The sequence below is a fragment of the Aspergillus pseudotamarii genome (genome assembly GCF_009193445.1).
Source record: "Aspergillus pseudotamarii strain CBS 117625 unplaced genomic scaffold BDV38scaffold_78, whole genome shotgun sequence".
Taxonomy (NCBI): Eukaryota; Fungi; Ascomycota; class Eurotiomycetes; order Eurotiales; family Aspergillaceae; genus Aspergillus; species Aspergillus pseudotamarii.
The window spans coordinates 88646-108411 of NW_022475092.1; the positions used below are offsets into that span (position 1 = coordinate 88646).

At 47.4% G+C, this 19766-nt stretch overlaps 4 protein-coding genes across 4 annotated transcripts; 2 read left to right on the forward strand and 2 right to left on the reverse strand.

Moving 5' to 3' along the window:
* Nucleotides 1–876: 876 nt before the first annotated feature.
* On the forward strand, nucleotides 877–7097 carry BDV38DRAFT_202140 (uncharacterized protein). The gene is made up of 2 exons (XM_032052468.1): nucleotides 877–1262; nucleotides 1322–7097. Exons 1-2 carry the CDS (start codon nucleotides 912–914, stop codon nucleotides 7019–7021), a joined length of 6051 nt encoding a protein of 2016 aa, XP_031908755.1. The 5' UTR covers nucleotides 877–911; the 3' UTR covers nucleotides 7022–7097.
* A 2422-nt stretch (nucleotides 7098–9519) lies between these two features.
* BDV38DRAFT_274900 (uncharacterized protein) lies at nucleotides 9520–10062 on the reverse strand (the record flags this gene model as incomplete). The annotated part of the gene is made up of 4 exons (XM_032057925.1): nucleotides 9520–9620; nucleotides 9673–9800; nucleotides 9853–9979; nucleotides 10038–10062. The coding sequence occupies 4 exons, from the start codon at nucleotides 10060–10062 to the stop codon at nucleotides 9520–9522; spliced, it is 381 nt and encodes a 126-aa protein (XP_031908756.1).
* Nucleotides 10063–13680: 3618 nt separating this feature from the next.
* On the reverse strand, nucleotides 13681–15165 carry BDV38DRAFT_296688 (endonuclease/exonuclease/phosphatase family protein; the record flags this gene model as incomplete). Its single annotated transcript, XM_032062981.1, has 4 exons — nucleotides 13681–14083; nucleotides 14140–14310; nucleotides 14368–14649; nucleotides 14705–15165. 4 exons carry the CDS (start codon nucleotides 15163–15165, stop codon nucleotides 13681–13683), a joined length of 1317 nt encoding a protein of 438 aa, XP_031908757.1.
* Nucleotides 15166–17686: 2521 nt separating this feature from the next.
* BDV38DRAFT_287510 (MDR family MFS transporter) lies at nucleotides 17687–19438 on the forward strand (the record flags this gene model as incomplete). The annotated part of the gene is made up of 2 exons (XM_032060883.1): nucleotides 17687–17884; nucleotides 17942–19438. 2 exons carry the CDS (start codon nucleotides 17687–17689, stop codon nucleotides 19436–19438), a joined length of 1695 nt encoding a protein of 564 aa, XP_031908758.1.
* Nucleotides 19439–19766: the final 328 nt, after the last annotated feature.

Below are 19766 nucleotides of genomic sequence, written 5' to 3' on the forward strand. Positions count from 1 at the left end.
AACTCCAGTTATACCGGTTTCCCCTTGTTATCCAGAGATAAGTAACTCACGATGACCGTCTCACTCGACGCTCTCGTTGATGGTCCACAAAGTGAATTCGAAATGCATCGAGCGCAAAACTATAGAAGGATGTCGTATTTGTGAACGATCTATACCTACCGCCTTGGCCCTATATCTAGTGATTGGCTTATTTCTAACATCAAACAGCCTATTGACCAATGATACATGTAGCCGGCATCCTGTATGGTAACCCTAATTCGATTTTCCTATACTACTTTTAGTACTAGTGGCCATGGATTGCTAATTGTATCCATCATTCTCCAGTGCTGGACACATACTATGTTCCAACGGAATTAGCACAAATTCATTGAAGCATTATGAACAAATTTTATGTATTACCGCAGCCAATCCTAATACTTTGCTGAATCCTTCTAAGCCAGACCTCACATGTTCCGACGGCTAACCCGAGGCCTGTGATGTCATCGACATCAATGACTACAAACCCTCAAAACAATTGGCCATGACGCATCGAACCAAACATTGACAAATATCAAATGGATACGATGATTTCTTATGACACCACGACTACGCCAATTACTGGTGCTTCTCCTAGAGTCCTTGTTCTTCCTTCGAATATCCGACAATCAGTATTGATCTTTTGCTCAATTAACTTCAGTGAACCACGGTCCTTATCGACATCGGGAATCGATGATGAGCCTTGGAATAAATTCTTGGGAATCTCCCTCATGATGTCAGGATTGCATGAGGTACCGGAGACAAAAGTGCCTGCCCTTAACAAGGACTTGTTGCGGACCATATCACATTCATGAAAACCATCTCTCAACTGTACATGTGTATGTACTGAATGTCTAATTAATGCACTTCATCATTGAGTAAACCAATTGGATAGCATGTCTTCTTCATACGTGACGGAGAATACTGCTGCCAATGAGGACTCTAACTCGCAGCCACTCCTCCGGGAGACACTTGAATATGTCTCCAAGGAGTGTCCCACGCGGTTAGGGATATCCCCAAATGAGATTCTGACGAAATCTCCCACCGTCGATGTATTTTTCGATGCCATTGCTTCTGAGAGGCTACGACGCATGCCGCCAGATGGCAGTAGGTTAGATGGTGCTCTACGCCGAGCTTCTCGCTTGGCCTTTGCGGTAGGCTCGTTGAGAGACTCCGTAGCTGGCTTTATGGACGGAGCAGACGAGGCAGCCAAGATGATCTGGGGCGCTATTGTGTTACAACTTGAGGTGAGTCCTAAATGGAGAAGTCTAACTCTGTCTGTTGCAAGAATGACTGACCATTGTAGCTGGGCATTGAGCATATCGACGTCCTGGATAGTCTATTCGGACAGTATGGCAAGGTGACACTGGGAATTTCATTGCTTCTTCAACAGGAAAGCTACTTTCAGACCTACCGAGCCCTACAGCAAGAGGTTACAGAGATCTACGCCCACGTGCTTCAACTTGTTATGCATGTCACCATGGAATACCGCGAGGCAGAGCGCTCACAGAACTGGCAATCCATGAGCGAGGCCGTGAACCGCTCATTTTTCTGCTACTTTAATCGATTCACCACTCACTGGCGCCGGATGTCGCAAGTCGCTTTGGCTACGGGGGCGCCTAAACAGCAGACCCCCTTGGACCTCGCTGCCATTTATCAATTCCTCGAGTTACAAGATCGCCCCCTGCATATGTTGCTGGAAGGCCATAATCATTCGTTGGCCGATGGCTCCTTTGCATGGTTTGATCCACATTTGACTACATTTACCATTAGCCGACGCAATATGCTGCTGGTCACTGGCAATCCGGGCTCAGGGAAAAGTGCATTGGCCCAATGGACAATGGAAAAGTTGCAGGTATCCTCCGAATTCGATATCTGGAACGTCATTCCTATCTCAATCAGATCAGATGTACCTATTACAACATTGCCGTTAAGCATCCTTAAGGGTATTCTAGCTCAGATTCTCGATCGCTGTGTCACTAGTCGAAAGACCCACGAGTCTATTCTCTCCGGCGTTATGAATGCTCTTGAGCTTGCTATGACTGGAGCACCAGACCCGCAAGTGGAGGAACAGCTATGGACCGCTATTCGCATCGCGTTACAGTCAAACATGCATTTTATGCTAGTAGTAGATGGCGTTGACCAGATCAAACACTCGGAAGTCACTGTTGGCCCGTTCTTGCAACGCCTTCAAGACGCCGTCTCCGAGCGCAATACACCGTCAAAGCTTATCGTCTTCAGTCGACCGCTCGCTGCTGCACAGATGCCTATGCGGGAGACAACCACGACTCAACAGATTTCCATGAACATCTCCTTGACACAGAATGACCTTCATGCAACTTTAGTTGATATGATGACTTCCGATGTTGCATTTGCTGGTCTTGATGCATCACAACGAGATACGTTGGCAGCGGCTATTGTTCCTCGGGCGCAGGGATGTTTTGTGTGGGCTCAGCTCACTATCGAGGCCATCCGAAGCGTATCAACTTTTAATGAAATGCAATCTGCAGTAAAGACCTCCCCACATACCTTAGGTGACTTGATTGATCGACTTATACGCGGCATTGGCCTCAACCGTGTAGGAACCCAGAGTCTCCTTGCCTGGCTCCTGGCTGCGGAGCGTCCCTTACGCATTCAGGAGATAGAGCAGCTACTGGCAGTGGATTTGAAGACCCTGAAGATTACATCTCGCCCATCGAATACTGAACGCGAGGTTTTCCAACCTCTAGCTCGATTGATCTCCGTCCGTGATGGCTTTGTTACCTTCAAGCATCACCTGATTCGCGATCACATACAGGCTCGGGCACTGATGGGTCAGGAGGTGCCCTTCTCGCTATCTGAAGCTCACTATGATCTATTGATTCGCTCGTTGGCTTGGGTTCGCAAGTCGATTACTGATGAGACTGCGGTTTCCTGGGACAAGCTTCGCGTCACTGCTCGTGACCGTTATCTAGACGCATATACTTTGCTTGAGTACACGGCTCGCTACTGGCTCTCCCATATGTTAGCATCTCCAATTGCTAGCTCCAAACGCGAGGAGCTCAACTTTCCGAAGCCCTTCCGTCAGGCCATTCCAGACTCAGTCCTGTTTGCTCAGCTAGAGTTGACCAACCGCGAGTCTCAGTTTTCTCGATCCAGCATTGTAGAACTGTATCGCTTGGCTGTTACAGTACGCCGCAGTGTGCTGGGCGGCGATTCGCCCGCCTTGCTGCAGAGTCTGATCCTCAGTGCACGTGCAGCAGACATGGCGAAGGCTTCCTGGGCGAATGATCATCTGTATGAGGCCTGGATGCGTAGCCGTTCCCAGCTTGGTTCATCGCACCCCATCACCCGCGAATTGGAGCAACTCCTTGTAGCCACTCCCGAGGGCCGTGGTAAGGCAGACCAAGTAGCCGGCTTCAAGACTGACGCGCTACGTGATATGGCACTGTCTGGATGGGATTCGTCTGATATTAGCTTTGCCCAACGCCTGCAATATCTCGATCGCCTGGTTAAATCTTACAGAGATAACAACCAAGAAGATGCTGCATACGATGTCTCAAAGCAGTTCTATCGACAGACGGTCATGACATATGGTTCCCATTCGTCTGAAGCAATGCAGGCTGCTGACTTCCTCACTCAACATTTCAACATAGCGCCTCCCGATGAGATGGCTCTAGAAATTGCACGGAACAAGTATGAGACCATGATGCGTTCTATGGATGCCACCGATCCACGTCGTGTTGCCTACTCGCTACAATTGGCTCAAATGTACGAAGATAGTAGGCAGCCTGCCAAGGCCGAAGCTGTTTTGACCCGACTCTGGTCAGGCCTTTCAGCGCGCAATGTCGAAACAAGCCCCGCCTGGGATCAGAAGACAAAGGTCGCTTTCTACTACTCACAGTTCCTGCGCCGTCAAGGACGACCTGATGAAGCCACTACCATTCTCCGCCAACTGTCAGCAGACTTAGAAGCTGAGGGTGGTGTCAGATCACCGGAAATGGCCTCACGGGCGGAGGAGTTGCGCGTCGAAGCACGCGAAATGGGCTTGGATGATATGGATCGTGCGTTGTCACTGCAGATCTGGAAGTATTACCAAGCTAGTGGCCAGCAGTATTCACCAGAGGCTGTTACCTTGGCAGAGTCACTGGCCAGGGGGTCCCTCCCGGCTCAGGGCAATGTGGAGAGCATGGGAGCTTTATCCCCTGAAGAGAGTAAGCTCCTTCCAGGTTGGATCGATTCTATTGCCTCTGCGGGAGCTGAGAAACGAACCTTGCCACTCTTAACGCTATGCCACCAACTCACCACACAGCATATTCGTGATGAGGAGTGGCGTGATGGAAGTGACACAGCATGGGCAGTATTGAAACATGCATGGCCCACAGTCGAAGATCCACAGTCGAAGGCCAAGTTCGCTTCTAGTGAGGCTCCTATTCTGGCTAACTTGGCCCTGGATCATGCATATTGCTTGTTCCGCCGCCTTGACATTAAGACTGCTTCTGCGGTATATGGTAATGCATTCAAGGCTTCTATCACGGCAGATCAGGTGGCAGTTCCCTCAGTCACCGCTGTGGTGAAGACCGTGGTTGAGTTCTACGAGACTACTTTCCAGTTTGAAAAGGCCCTAGTTCTCCTTCATCAGGTCAGTGAGTTCTTTGGATCTCGCCTGGGCGACCACGACAAACACACAATCGATACTCGATACTATGAAGGCGATTTGGCCTTACGCCTGGATAAACGAGCTGAAGCTGAAAGCAGCTATCGTCATATTTACGAAGCCTGCATCCGCGATGGTAAGGTTAGCTCTTCTGGTGTCAAGGCTGCAGTGGCCCTGGTCAACATCTACGTGCAGAACAAACAGTGGGATTCAGCACTCGAGGTCTACCGCCATCTGTGGCCCACCCTTGTACGATTTGATGAAAAGGATGGCTATGACCGTGCGCTGCTCGAAGGACTACTACCCAAGACTTACACTGGCTATATGGAACTTCTGAACAATAAGGCTGCACAAGGAAGCCATGCAGAGCGGTACCAGGTCGCATCTCAGCACCAGCAGCTATGTCGCAAGCTGTATGGCCCCACGAACGCACGAACACGCGATGCAACCCTTACACTTGCTGCTCTCTGCGCGGATAGCGATCAGCATGCCGGGGAGGCGATTAACAACTACCATCAAGTTTTGAATACTCATGACTGGGTATCACCCTTGGAAAGCTCGCGTGCTCTGCCCGATATGTCCGAGCCCCTCCCAATTAGTATTAAGCACCAAATGGCGCAGCTGTATCTCCGCCAGAAGGATACTTCGGAACCCGCACGTTCCCTGTATGCTGAGGAGCTAGCGTTGGCCAAGCAGCAGCAGGGGCTCTCCGCCCCGACCACACTTTCGTGGCTGCGAGAGATTGCCCGGATGCACGCTATCCAAGAGTCCCCCGAGTCGCGTCGTAAGGGCGCAGCTTTGCTTGATGAACATGTTGATGAAGTAGTGCACGTTACTGCTAACCATGAAGCATTGGTTGATCGTGCTCACAGACTAGCCGAGATCTATCTGGAGCTTGGCTACATTGACGAGGGCAATCGACTAATTGACGACCTGCATCAGCGTGTGATCAATGAGACACCTGCCGCTCAACGCCAATCACTCAATGAGTATCGTCCTGCCGTCTTCGTCGCTGCCTTTGAGGAGGTCTTTGGTAAACAACGCTCGTCGAAGCAGATCCTTGACGAGCTGTCTCGCGAGGGCCAGGTCTACAATGCCTTCCAGCGAAGTCTATCCAGCCATGATCTCATGCCTACACTGGCAGCTGGCGAGAAACTTTACACGCTTCAAACGAACCAGAAGCGCTACAACTCTGCTCAGGATACCCAGGACAAGCTGTACGATTACTTTTGCAACACCCTGTCTGTTGCACAGCCGCTCCGGAAGAAGGATGCGGTGCAGCAATTCTACGCTCTTTGCAGGCGGGAGTCACTTCGGGACGACTATAACATCAACATAGTCACGTCAACCATGGGTATGGTGAGGGACCTTTGCGATCGTTCGCAATTCCAGGATGCAGCAGATGTGACTGGGGTGTTCCACTCCTTTGTGCATCTAACCGATGGATTGCGTACTCCGGAAAGCATCTTCACTGCTATCAAGCTTTGCATGTTCTTGAACGGTTACCAGACCAAGAAGTGTACCGAAGAGACAACCGCAAAGAATATGTCAATGGAGTCTCAGATGCTGCTACAAGAAATTATGACCAAGACCAAGGAGCTCCCACTTGAGTTCACCGAACTTCCTTTCGCAGAGCTGAATGACCTTGTCACTGTGTTAGGTGAACATGAAATGTTTGAGGATTTGGAGGTATGTACTACCGTAAAGTATAGAGCAAATGATATGCTAACAAAGCAGGCCATTCTCACCGAACTCTGGACCTCACGTATTGTCCAAAAGACCTGGTCACTCCCAGCCGTTGTCTGGATTGGGCGCCGACTGGTCGAAACACGTTTCTGCCGTGGTCGCGTCTCGTCAGCCACACAGCTTGGTAAAGACATCTGCTACAACCTCCGTCAAGTCTGGGGTAACTGTGATCCCGTCACTCTGGAAATGACCAAGTTGCTGTCCGGCCTGTACACGGCCTCGGGTAACCACCTGGCTGCAGCAGCGTTGCACGAAACTGCACTTGCCGAGCTTCTCAACAGTGAAACCGACCACCAGGAAGGTGCCATTGAGGTCGTTACACAGCATCTGGAGCTGCTTCAGCATGCGCAAGCCCGCCTTGCCAAGGAGGGCCAGGGTGCCATTGATCCGGCGGCCGCACAAGAACGAGTGCAGCAGATCGCCACCAAGTTTGGCCTCTCGTTGGAGCAGCTCGAAGCGACCAGTGGTGCTGATGAGAACGTTGGTGTGTGGGAGCGACCCCGTCGGTTCAGCTTGGATGTCGAGGACCTGGAAACGCATCACAACCATTTGAGACAGACCAGTGGATCGGCATTGCTGAATGGCAATGCGGGAGCCAAGCGTATTTCCATTAGTGCTTTGTGATTTACGTTCCGTGTTTGTTTATTGTTTATGATTTACTGTATATTACGTCTAGTATAATGTAATAGTCTCGACGATACTTACTAGTTAACGAATTGAATATGATATAGTCTCGTTTTGTTAAGAACTACAATTTCATGGTAACACTCGGCGTACTTCTTAAGCACCAAGTCAAACAAAGCGTCAATGACATTTGTGTTTAAGCAAGTTCTTGCGAACAAAAATAATATAGATGAATGCTATAAACCCATACAATAGTTCCACCATCTCCAAAACCCTGGAATATATATGACATAATACCTAGGCAGATATCGCCGAAACCTACGGTCATCGCTCCGGCGTTTCCGTCCCCTAGTTCCGATAATTCCGTCCCTGGTTAACGACACCTCGGCACAACAAGTCAAGCCTTGTAGAAAAAGAATTAACACCACTACGACGACTTCGAATCCATAGTATCCGATATATCCGACAGTAGGATAAGCTTACTATTACTATATAATTATAACCCTCGAAGGCATCTATTCCGATAATCCCGAAATTGACTAATCCTGCCGAGTGGCGGAACGATCTGGAGATTCCCGGAAGACACGCCACGCCACGCTTATTGACCGACTACCGATAGTACAAATGAGCGAGAGTCACAACTAACTACTCGAATGAAATATGTTAGAATACAAACAATATACAGACTTTCATGAATTGCAATGGCACGACGTCTGAGCGATACAACAACTGCCTACCGCCAAACAGGCGCTAAGCGCCCTGCAGATGCCTCCCAGAGTGGCAACGAATCGGATAGGCATGTCAAGAAACGGCAGATACGGGGTAGATCTATGCCAAAGGCTTGGTAGGTCTGGGATAAACTGGACTTTTTGATCTCCTCGTTTTAGGGGGAAATGGCTGACCTGGATAGTGATGACCGGGGGAGAGAGGTTAGGGTAAGATAACCCTGTCCTGCATAAACCTTGACATATCTTGCATAGAGGACGACTAAATAGCCCGGTAGTTGGAACACGGATCTTTCTCCAAGCCATGTCTATGGAATGGGCAAGGCTGTCGTAAGAAGACCGTTGGTGTGCGTCACTGGAGGACTACCAAGGACCAGTGCCTACCGACGGCAGTAGCGGAAAGTGAAGGGCAGGAGTGTGATAAGTCCGTACATCTTATTTTGCATCTCGCACGGTAAAGCCTAAAAGTGATCATTTCCTGACGGGTACAGACCAAACACCGAAGAACTATCGAGGCGGTTGGATCGAATTGAGCGGCGCTTGCACCTCATGTTCCCAGAGCTTTTTCCTAATCCGGATAGTGATGAAATAACTCTGGTTGACTCTGATGATGACTCTGTGACTATTTGTTCGGAGAATAGCAGCTATTCAGTGGCTTGTAAGGCGGCTACTATACATAGATGGCTAGCACAGTCACCGGACTTCTCTGATGAGGTGTCCTACCCGCATGCTATTGCTCCGGTTCAAGACTATCTGAGAGAGGTGCCAGAAACATGCAGTGAGAGTGACACTGTGCTTTCATTCCAGGCGCCTTCACCTCCATTAACTCCCCCTTCATCTCCAGGCGGTGGCGACAGCAGCCAGGGAAGAGGTCAGGGCAGACATGGAATTGCTGGAGGTCCCTTCTGGCGATTACCTAAACCATGATCGTACGACTTGGTCTATGCTTTTGAAATGAGCATCAAGTCATACATCATGGTCCTCCTGCTATTCTGCTAATACGTTATCTTTCATAAACGACACCTCTCGTTCAAGAAAGGAGACATAACGTCGCCGTTGCCATAGCTCCAGTCGGAGGTACACGGCCTAATCTCCACCAGCGTTAAAGCCCAACTCATCCTAGTTCCACGACGTATCCGAGCCTAAGAGTCCGGTATACGAAGGCAACTATATATATATATATATATATATATATATACAACTTGCCAGAACACGGAAATGACACCGAATCACAAGCAAAAGAGAATCCATCACATTCAATATAAGACTAACACAAACACATTTTAAGGTGGAAGAGCGAAAATACCTTTGCTGCGTTATATGGTCAGGATAATGTGAATATGCATGAACAGTATCAAACGTTGAAGCTTTTTAATATCCTTGCTCTTAGAGAAATGATGAGAAAATGAGTAAGGATGAAACCTCAGGCTGGTGCTATTGAAACAGTTTATGTTTCTTCTGTTTTAGGTGTGTTATGTGTTTGTTTTAAATAATACTTAATGTATATGTACTATCGGTATAACAATGTCAGCCTTCACTATTCGGCCAAAATGACTTAGTAGTATTTGGCTCAGCGTCTTACTAGAAGGACACAGCACAGATAGATAATAATGGAAGACTAGGTAATATAGCACGGTCTATTGAAAGTAAATTTAAAGGAGCGACAGGGAACCAGTCCCGGAGTCTAAAATAGAAAAAGAATGAAGTCTGCCAAATACACAACCACCACATGTCTTCTCTCGCTAGCGAACAGCCACCATCTCGAGGAACAGCTTAGATGGCAACGACATCAACCCAGAAACGGGTGTCGTCGCTCTGGTACTTCTTGTCGCTCTCGATCTGGGACTTGATCCACTTGACAGCGCTCTTGTAGTCTATTCATCTAGTTAGCACAAGAATAAGTGCAATCTTTTTCAGAAAACATACTGGTGATATCCTGAGTGTTGGGGTTCTCGAGACCGGACGCGCCGTTGCGGTGACCAGCGTACCAGACGTCAAAGCCGTACTTCTTCTCGCCGTCGTGACGGGCCTTGATATCCTTCTCAAGGTTGGTGCTGCAGAGGTATTAGATTTCGTTTCAGAGAACCACAGAGCAGACTGTCTTACTTCAGGACATCGCCCTTCTTGACATCCTCAACCTTGTCGCCAAGAAACTCGGTGGCGGAAGTGCGCAGCATCATCCAATTCTGCTTGAAGATACCGAAGTTGGTGGCATCACCGGTCTTGCCGTCACCTGTGTTCTGTTAGAATATTTGGCTAATCGGATCCAATTTAGCTGGATATAGACTTACCATAGGGGTAGGTGCTGGGGTCCATTTTGTCGCTTTAATATTTGCCGGTCAGTAAAACTTTTGATGTCTTATTCAAGAGCCCACAGAATAGAACCTACTTCTCCAGCATGGCAATGGCCAGGTCCATGGTGTTACCACCGGCGCTGATGATGGCCTGCTTGCGCACGCCCAAGTCCTTGACAGTGTAGTTGCCGCGACGACCCTCGTCACGGATACCGATGGCGGCACCGAGGGCCATGGGAAGGAGCAGGAGGTTCAGAGAAAGCTTCATTGTGAATAGTTGGGTGGATAGAAGGAGCGAAAGAGTGAACGATTGGAATGAATGTGTGAAGTTGGTAGTTGGCAGAGTTGTGTTTGGTATGAAGAGTTATTCATGGGGTGTCCCATGGCTTATATAGTCAGTCTATCATTCAGAAATCAATACAAATATAGACAGTAAAGGGTTATAGAGCTCCGTGGATGAATAGGAAATGATCTTCTAGTACCCATTGGGTGCATTTCGTATGATCTGATCTCTAAGAGAATAAAAGTTTAGAACAGGGTCTATTCGAAGCTCTCCAGCGTTTAAGGAACCAAAACGGTAAAAAACGGTCAAAATCCGAAACACCCCGAGACTCTTCTTCAACGGTAATGGTCAGAATCTGCACTGCGGTTCTGGAAACCTGGAAACATGGCCCGTGTTTGCTGTGGAATGAGTAAAAGGGGTAAAGATGAGCTTAAAACAGTGGGTCCTGTGGAGCTCGTGTATCTGAAGAGCCGCGTACGATAAATGAAGGGACCAAACAGTCGGCTCTTAACCTTCTAGTGGCTTGCCCTATTTTAGACGGAACATTTTCCTTCCCTCTTTACTGGACACGGGATCTTCGCCGAGTTTCAGACTGCTACACATAACCCTAAGTAAACTTTAACGGACTTTTCGGAATATACCCTCCGCTACGCCACCAGTCTTGTGAATTGAAGATGATGAACTAGAAATATGTAGTGAAGGTAAAGGATTGGCTGGCTTTGCACCTGTCATATGTTCTCTGCATGTAGGCAGCAAAGACTTGTGGCTTACGCAATTCGGGCGCCGGACTCTGGCTGCCGAGCCCTGGCGATCGAACTCTATTGTGACATACATGGTCTGAGGTCTGATAATCATTTAATGATACTGTTTGAGGCAGCTAATAATAATACGATGCATTGAGAGTACGGGCATAACGAACGGAGACTTTTGAGTGCGCTAACGACTATCTAGGATTGCGTTGAGATCATTAATCAATTATATAACATTCAACAAAAAACACAGTCACTAAACACAAAGAACAACATGATATTGATTGACATAAATATCTCGACTAGTATATTTCTATGGGTCCAACACCGACTTTTCGGCACCCCGAACAACCCGAGTTTATATTAAAGCCCAGTTGAGAGCCTGATCTGGAAAAGCGCTTGTACTTGTATCCTACTAGTACAGTGCAGACATATTAACATCGTATGCAACCTACAGGAAGCTGGCCTTTTCCCGAGTCGGTGAGTGCTGAGCTGATACTGATCGTCGGTCTTGATTTCTCTTTCCGACTTCCTTTCGTTGCTTTCCTGAGTGGGAGCGGAACACTCGGATGACTTCCAATTTGGAAAGAATATTGACTGACAGACATGTCTCTGAATCAAGCCAGTTAAAGCCTGAGTTAGTAATGGACATGCAGGAGATTTAGATAGTCATACTATTAAACCTAGACTGAACCGTCGGCGAGAAGCAATGAAAAAGGCGTTGAGATAGTCGCAGTGAGTGTTTACCGATTGCCATGACCTGTTCCTCAAGTACGAAATCTGCCTTGATGACCCATTTTTGATTACAGTGCTTCCATGAATTGCGACTTTACATGGTTTCCTTACATCATCGTATCAATTGTTCTTGAACATGGTTCTCCATAAAACCTGTTAGTGCAGAGTATGTCTTGAGCTTTGTATCATTGATTCGTGTCCTATTGCCCCATTCCCCAATATTAGCCTTGATATACGTAAGTTAGGGTACAATGCAAAAGTTTCGCAGCAAATAAAGAAGTTATTTGTCGCTGCTTCAACTGGTACATTGGGCATATTAGAGGATGGGCTTAGAAGAACTGTCAATGTTGGCTTTCTGACTGAGAGGAACATGCTGGAATCAGTGATACAGCAGTGATAAGTCTTATTTTCAAGATATTCCTTTCTTAAGGGTTTTACTAATGGATATCTTTATCTTGTGGTGGCTACCCCCGAGAGGTATATTAATCGGTGACTGTGGCTTTTTGCCGCATTAGGGGCTGTATCAAGCGGTCATATAATTTCAAGGATAAGCTAGCATTTATGAGTTAGCAACTGAGAGGACAAGAATGGACCTACAGTGTGTCTCTGAGGGAATTTCTCGCATTTGAATGTTCAAAGCTGGTTCGTTCCTTTTTTCTTTTTCGTTTTTTTCTCTTCATCGACCCCAGTGCGCGATCGAACAGTTGCGTGCAATCAATCTTGTCTCAATCATATAGGATTTTGTCAGCAATTCTCATCATTCACATGAACGTTTGTACGAGAATTGAAAAGTCCCTAGCCAAGTAATGCGACACCTATACGATATAGCTCATTGCTGTGTTATAGGCAAGTTACATATCTTTCTTTGGGTACTATGCCGTTCAACTTATATCAACATCTCATCTCATAATCTAGATATTTAGTATACCTACTTCGCATCCTTCTTTACTCTTCTCCGTCGTCTTCCTCTCCCTGCTCCTCGCCCTTTCTTAGTATGTCTATATAAAGTGTTCCTCGGACATACAGGTGATGCTGATAAATGCAACTACATGACTGAAATCCCAAATCATGTGCAACAATTGCATGGATTGGGGTGGAGGAAGAAATATGAGCTAGGGCAAATAAAGAGGAAATTTTCTGATCAAGTCCCGGGTGCTAGGGGCGAAGAAGAACGGGAAGCCAATACGAATAAGATGAAGTCAATGGCTAGGGAGCTATGAATGCTGTGCGATACGCTGGTAGGAGGGTAATTTGGTACATGACAGTAACTCTCCTGTTCTTCTGAGAAGCTGGACAGGATATATCCCATAGAGCTTTCATCATTCTCGCTCTCAATGCGCTGGAAATTCACGTAGCACGATGTTCTGTTCCAGTCTGTCCCGTCTACTCACTCCCGAAAGCGACGCCTCTGACTCCAAAAGTGCACTCCTCAATTCTTTAATCCTACCCTTCCCAAGTGAACTTCTCAAAGTTCTCTGTCCCCACATCATTAATCCCATATATCCTGGTGTGTAATTGCGCAACGGAGCGTAGCGAAGTAATATAGAAGGCTGACTTTCAGTGTCTGGGTTCTAACAGGTCGAGAACTCATAAGTGACATCATGTCAACCTCCTATAAATCACCTTATAGAGACGCCTGTGATGTCTGGATACTTTTAGGTAGTTGAATGGGGTGATCTCTTGTCTGACACATCATTTTCTGTTTTATCTTATGTCAATCCAACCCCATTTAAGCAATGTAGGCAGTGCAATCGATTCACTCAAAAGTTATGTACTTACGGAACCTCTCTTAATAACTCGTACAGCCTCTAGAGTACTAAGGTCTCACGTTATATACAAGGAATGATAATTCCCTCCATAGCACCAGCCTCCCTCACTGTGGAGCATAAATAAAACCCAGCTCATCCACCTCATCGCCACCCCGTCCATAGAACCCAACAATCTGCCACGAGTCTGGCGCAGTAAATTCCTTGCAGTCGCTCGTTGTTTTCCCGGTACTGACAGTATTGCCAGTGCTAGTCGTTGCCAGCAGGTAGAAGATACGAGTATGATTGTCGTATTTATCCTGGCAGAGTTTGACCTGAGTCCAGTACTCGTCTTCCGCCAGGGTAAGCTCAGATGCAGTGCCACCTGTTCCTCCATGCGTGTAGCTCTGGCCCGAAGTCAAAGCTAAGCCGACACTGTCTACGCGGTTTTCGCCCCGAAGGGTGATCTTGCTTGGTTTGTTCTGTCCTGTTGAAGATGAGGGGATGGAGGAGAGATCGTTGAACCAGTTCCTGTGATACTTAGCTTGGTGCAAAATCAGTGTATAGGTACTGAAAATAATACATACCCGTGAGGTCCCCCGAAAAGATCACTCTGGCGCACTGAGTCAGACAAAGTCCATGTAAAGTTGGAGGTGATGGGGTTATGATCGGAGAGAATATGCTCATCGAGCTCGAACTTGGTGCCAACGTAGCTCCAGAAGGTCGCACTCAACTCGATCGAACGGCTTCCCCGATAACTATTTTGCATCTTAGCTATATCTCAATAATACAAACTCAGCTGAAGGGTCACTTACAAGATCTTGTCAACCGTCTCACAGGTGTTGTTCGTCGTCGGGTTGTCGCACATCCAGGGATCAGTTCCCTCCGTAGGCTCGACACCATTCAAAATAAGCTCTACCCAAGGGTTCGTCATGTTCTGCTCAGTTCCGAACACGCGGATATTCTCGCCAGAAGAAGTGTATCGCGCATTAGTATCGCCGAAGACCAGAACTGCATTGCCCGCGGAATTGTTTCCAATATAATCGGCCACCTGCTGCAGATTGGCGCTGCGGGCTTTGACGTCGTCGGTCTCAGAACTATGACACATTAGTATCTGGATATGTTATTTTTTTTTAAGCGAGAAGTCCATACCCAGCATCCGTATGCATATTATAGAAATCAACATAAACACCCTCGTCGAAGCGCACCCGCATCGTGGTAAATCCCTTGGGGGTCAAACAGTCGGCACCAGAAGCGTCGGAGCATGTTTCCCACTTGACGCGCTCGAAGTCCACCCAGGGGTAGTTGGCAAGTGTGTTCAAACCCGACCCGATAGCCGCACCTCCAGAAGTGGCGGTACGATAAGGATGGTTGTCGGTCTTGTATATGTAGGCGTGGTAGTTGAAGTCCTCTTGTACATGAATCACATCATAGCCGTATTCGGCGAACTTGGCACCAATTGCTTCGGAATTGTTGGCTTTATCGCCGGGCACTTCGTTGCCGTTGAGAATCGCCGGCAGACCGGCTACGTTGAAGGAGAGAACATCGAATTGGCCGGAAGTGGCTGCCAAAGCGACCGGAAGACCGCTGGCTAGGTATGCGATAGAGCGCATTTTCTTCCCTATTTTTTCTTTGATCTATTTTATGCTTGCCTGTGAGGAAAAGTGTCAAGTCACAAGTGAAGAAAAAGGGGAGTGATCGTCGCTGGGCCTGGTCTTATGTACTTGCATGTCGGGGATCGTCGCTCGGAAGAAGAAAAGGGGCAATCCGACGTTTTAATCTATATTGGCCTCAGCAGAACTGCCGTCGGTGACGAGTATGCGCCTAATGCAGTAGTAATCCATACTAAGACCTTAGACTACTATTCTTCAGGGTGTGTTTCCTGCACGTGGAAGGATCGGATGGCCCGTAGTGTCTTGGCCCTAGGGCATTAATATCTCCGGCATAAATTAACACTAGCTAGACCATGATGTCAATGAAGAATCGCTGTAGAATGTCAAGCCATGTGGAGAAATGATAGGCACAAATTCTGCCGAATAGGCTATATGGTTAATTTCTGGCCTCGCTTCGGGTATTCCTAATCCCTCAGTTCAGAATTGTTGGATCTCAAAGTACATACAACGCAGAATGTTCACGGCCGGAGATATTACGGAGTAATTCTGGAATGGAAACACAAACACTGTCAATGGATTCAATAACAAAATGCCAAGGTGAAACCTCTTTGACTAATTAGGATAAAATCCGATCCCTCTGAAAATCCGCCACTGCAAGCCCTGGAACCGATCCGAGTTGATCACATACCTGCCGAACATTACCCAACTGTCTTACGCCTATAGGAATCTCGAACGAGAACTAATGCTGGGGGGCCTTAAATTTGGCTCTCAAACGTCGATTAAAATGTCTTAATGACTTCTAGGTGGATGACGAGGGGATGGAGCGACAAATTGTCGAAATGTTTCAATACCTTCATTCATGTCGAACAAGTCAAGAGCCAGGCTCCAGAATGACGTAAAGCTCCCTGAGTTTTAGTTATCCCTAGGGCCTTTTCCTTCTTCAATGCCCCAGTGGATTAGACATAGCGATGTAAGAGTATGATCAATCATAGCATAGCCAGTGTCTTGGAAAAAAGAAAAGATGCATGTCAGGTACATGTTAATTTACGTTCATAAATTGAACTAAACCGTCCACCTCTCCTAGTCAGTTTTGTAGGAAAGTGTAAAATAATGACATTTATCGCAAAACATATACAAAGACAGCAAATTCAATGTGGTAATTGCCTCAAACTTTTGGAAATTTACCATGGAGCCATTTCATACCCACGCTCTAAGAACTGTAGAAGAAGGATGCCGCACATAATGACTGGCCAGTTTCTATCAAATATAGGACCCCAGGGCGCTCGCAGTGGTGGGAGATGAGGTCTACTTCAGTACAGGATAATAGGGGTGTTGATGTTAGTAAACTTCAGAATACTCCGTGCATACAAGCCTGGTATCAGCCGGATATGGCTTACGGGACAGAACCAACGATTGATCAAACAACAGTAGCACCGCACGTGTAGTTGAGCAATAAGAAGATCCCAATCCACGGCATGGTAGAGCGTATCATGCACCACACTTGCATCCCCCATCGCCTTAACGATATTCAAGGTCAAATGAAATTCCCCATATTAATTCCCCATATTATTGGGCAAAGCTAACCATACCAACCTATCTCCATTACCTTAAAGTCAATTACCCCTTTATTGCCAAACGCCTGACGAATATCTACCGCTAACCTGTCGTCAAAAGTGCCGGCTTTTCTTGAGCTTGTCGAAAAAGGTAACTGACATACGTCGTAGAGAGTAGCCTCCAGTCCGATGTCTGTACAGTATTGCCAAATATACTAAAGTTGACTACTGTGGTGATATCCAAAAATGACGTGAACAGTCTGCGAACCTTACTTAAATGGTTGGTGTGATACCTAGGCTCGGGGGCTTGCAATCGATTGTGGGTTTTCAAGAGTGCTGGAATAGCTTTATTGATAGATACCTGAAAGAACAGGACGCAGTAAATCTAATCTAGATAACTGAGAATGTGGGTTAGTTTATAGAAAATTAGACAGCACTAATCTTGTTATTGAAAGCCCAGTGTAATGTCTCGGCTTGATGATAAGGGAAATAGGACACAACCTATTGGTTTAGACCAGCGTCAGACAAGTTACAACTGGCCTATCTGGTATACAGCAAGGTATTTGAGACGATATTGACATCTTTGAGCTCGGATAAGGACTCGGCACAAGAACACCTTTGGCCGAGCTATGAGATATCAGTAGGCCCGTACCCGAATACTTGGCAGCTTATATGTATATTTCATGGTACCTCATTGGTGGTTTGTTAGTGCTTATTTTATTCTCGGGCCCGAGACACTTCACTACCCGAGACAGGCGCCGAGGTATGTCCCGAGATGGTTGATATGGTATCTTTTGCTGGACACGCTCAGGCGCCAATGGAAACTATAAAAAGAATGATTACTGGGTTATCAACAGCATGTAAGTACTACTCTTTAAGCTCTACTACATATATCCTCTATATATCGTGTTGTGTATGGATAATTAGTTGGACGCACATACAACTAAGCACACAACCCTCTTCTCAGTATGACTACAACGAGTGACAACCGGTCAATTGATCATCAAAATCCCCCTTCCCCGGTTAATGTTGGTGAGAGTATGCAGGAAGACCAAATGAGTGAAAACAAGAATGATCCGCAGCAAGGCCCCAATGACTATCCTCCATTGCCAAGGGTGATCATGATCACGATCGCGTTATACCTGGCGATCTTCCTACTGGCACTGGTACGCTCATTAGTATTCCTCCGCCCTTCATATTATCAGCAGCACTAACAACAAAAGGATCGAACAATCATTGCAACAGCCATTCCGCGTATCACCGATACCTTTCATTCCCTCAACGACATCGGTTGGTACGGCAGTGCCTACTTGCTCACATGCTGCTCATTCCAGCTGGTGTTCGGCCGGATCTATACATTCTACTCCCCTAAATGGGTGTTTCTAAGTGCCATCCTTCTCTTCGAAATTGGCTCGGTAATCTGCGGTGCCGCGCCGTCCTCAACAGCCTTCATTATTGGGCGAGCCATCGCTGGCATAGGTGCCTCCGGACTCATGTCAGGCAGCGTCGTCATTATCGTCCACATCGCGCCACTACACAAACGACCCATGTACACCGGACTCATCGGTGCCGTGTTTGGCATTGCATCCGTCATCGCCCCCCTCATGGGCGGCGCCTTCACGGAGAACGTCTCATGGAGATGGTGTTTCTACATCAACCTTCCCATCGGGGCCGTCACAACAGCCATAATCGCAATAATCCTGAAGCTTCCAGACCCCACACAAAACAACCTCCCAACACGCGAACGTCTAGCGAAGCTAGACCCCCTCGGCACAGCGGTATTCCTACCTGCAATGATCTGTCTCCTCCTCGCGCTCCAATGGGGCGGCACCACTTACGCCTGGAGCAACAGCCGAGTAATAGTCCTCCTCATCATTGCAGGAATCCTCCTCCTATGCTTTATCGGCATCCAAACATGGAAACAAGACAACGGAACAGTCCCACCCCGGATCATTCTCCAACGCAGCATCCTCTCCGGCTTCTGGTACATGTTCATGCTCAACGGCGCAATGATGGTAATATTATACTACCTTCCAATCTGGTTCCAAGTAATCAAGGAAGCCAGCGCCGTAAAATCAGGTCTAATGACACTCCCCATGATCATTGGACTAGTGGTGGGCAGCATCGTCGCTGGCGCTGGAGTGACCAGATCCGGATACTATAATCCATTCATGATCACCGCTTCTATCCTAATGGCGGTCGGTTCTGGCCTAATAACCACCTTTACCACGACTACCGGCCACAGCAAGTGGATTGGCTACCAGGTTTGCTTTGGGTTAGGGTTAGGGCTCGGCATGCAGCAACCCGCTGCCGCGGCGCAGACGGTTCTTTCCCCGGAGGATGTCTCGACTGGGATCTCGTTAGTTTTCTTCGCGCAGTATTTTGGCGGTGCCTTGTGGATTTCTGTTGCGAATAATATCTTTGCGAATTGTCTCGCGAGGAATGTGGCTGGGATTGCGGGTGTGGATACGAGGGATGTTGTAAGGGCGGGTGCTACGGCTCTACGGCAGGTTGTTGGTGATGAACAATTGGCTTTGATACTGCCTGCTTATAATTCGGCTGTGATTAATACGTTCTATGTTGGGGTTGCCTGTGCCTGTGCTACTGGGATTGGGGCATTAACTATGGAATGGAAAAGTATGAAGGCACAGAACGATAATAGCGGACGGAGGCAGGACGCGGATGTGGAGAAGAACGTCAAGAAGGGCGCGGCTCAATAGTAGATTGAATTTCTGAATCGGTACCTGATATAAACGTAGCGTGGATAATCTTCTTGACACATTGCAAAAATAACCTTATTCCTTGTGCATGAAGTATGAGATCATACTACGTTTTATAGTCTGAGAAGTCAAAGGTTGTACATACATTGTTCGTGCTATTCAACCTCAGCATGACGGACATGCCTAATGCAAATTTTCTACAGTATTCAATGACTCTCAAAATGAAACACCAAGCCTGGGCCGAATATATCTAAAACCGTCACCAGATGACATTGCTTGTTACTGTTGAACTTCAGCTGGGGTTGGCCAGGTAGGAAGGTGCCACACA

What these genes read in the sequence shown, in the direction of transcription:
- BDV38DRAFT_202140 (XM_032052468.1), top strand. Translation starts at nt 912, where the DNA reads ATGTCTTCTTCATACGTGACGGAGAATACTGCTGCCAATGAGGACTCT. An exon ending in CTATTGTGTTACAACTTGAG is followed by an intron (nt 1,263 to 1,321) that starts GTGAGTCCTAAA and finishes TGACCATTGTAG; the next exon opens with CTGGGCATTGAGCATATCGA.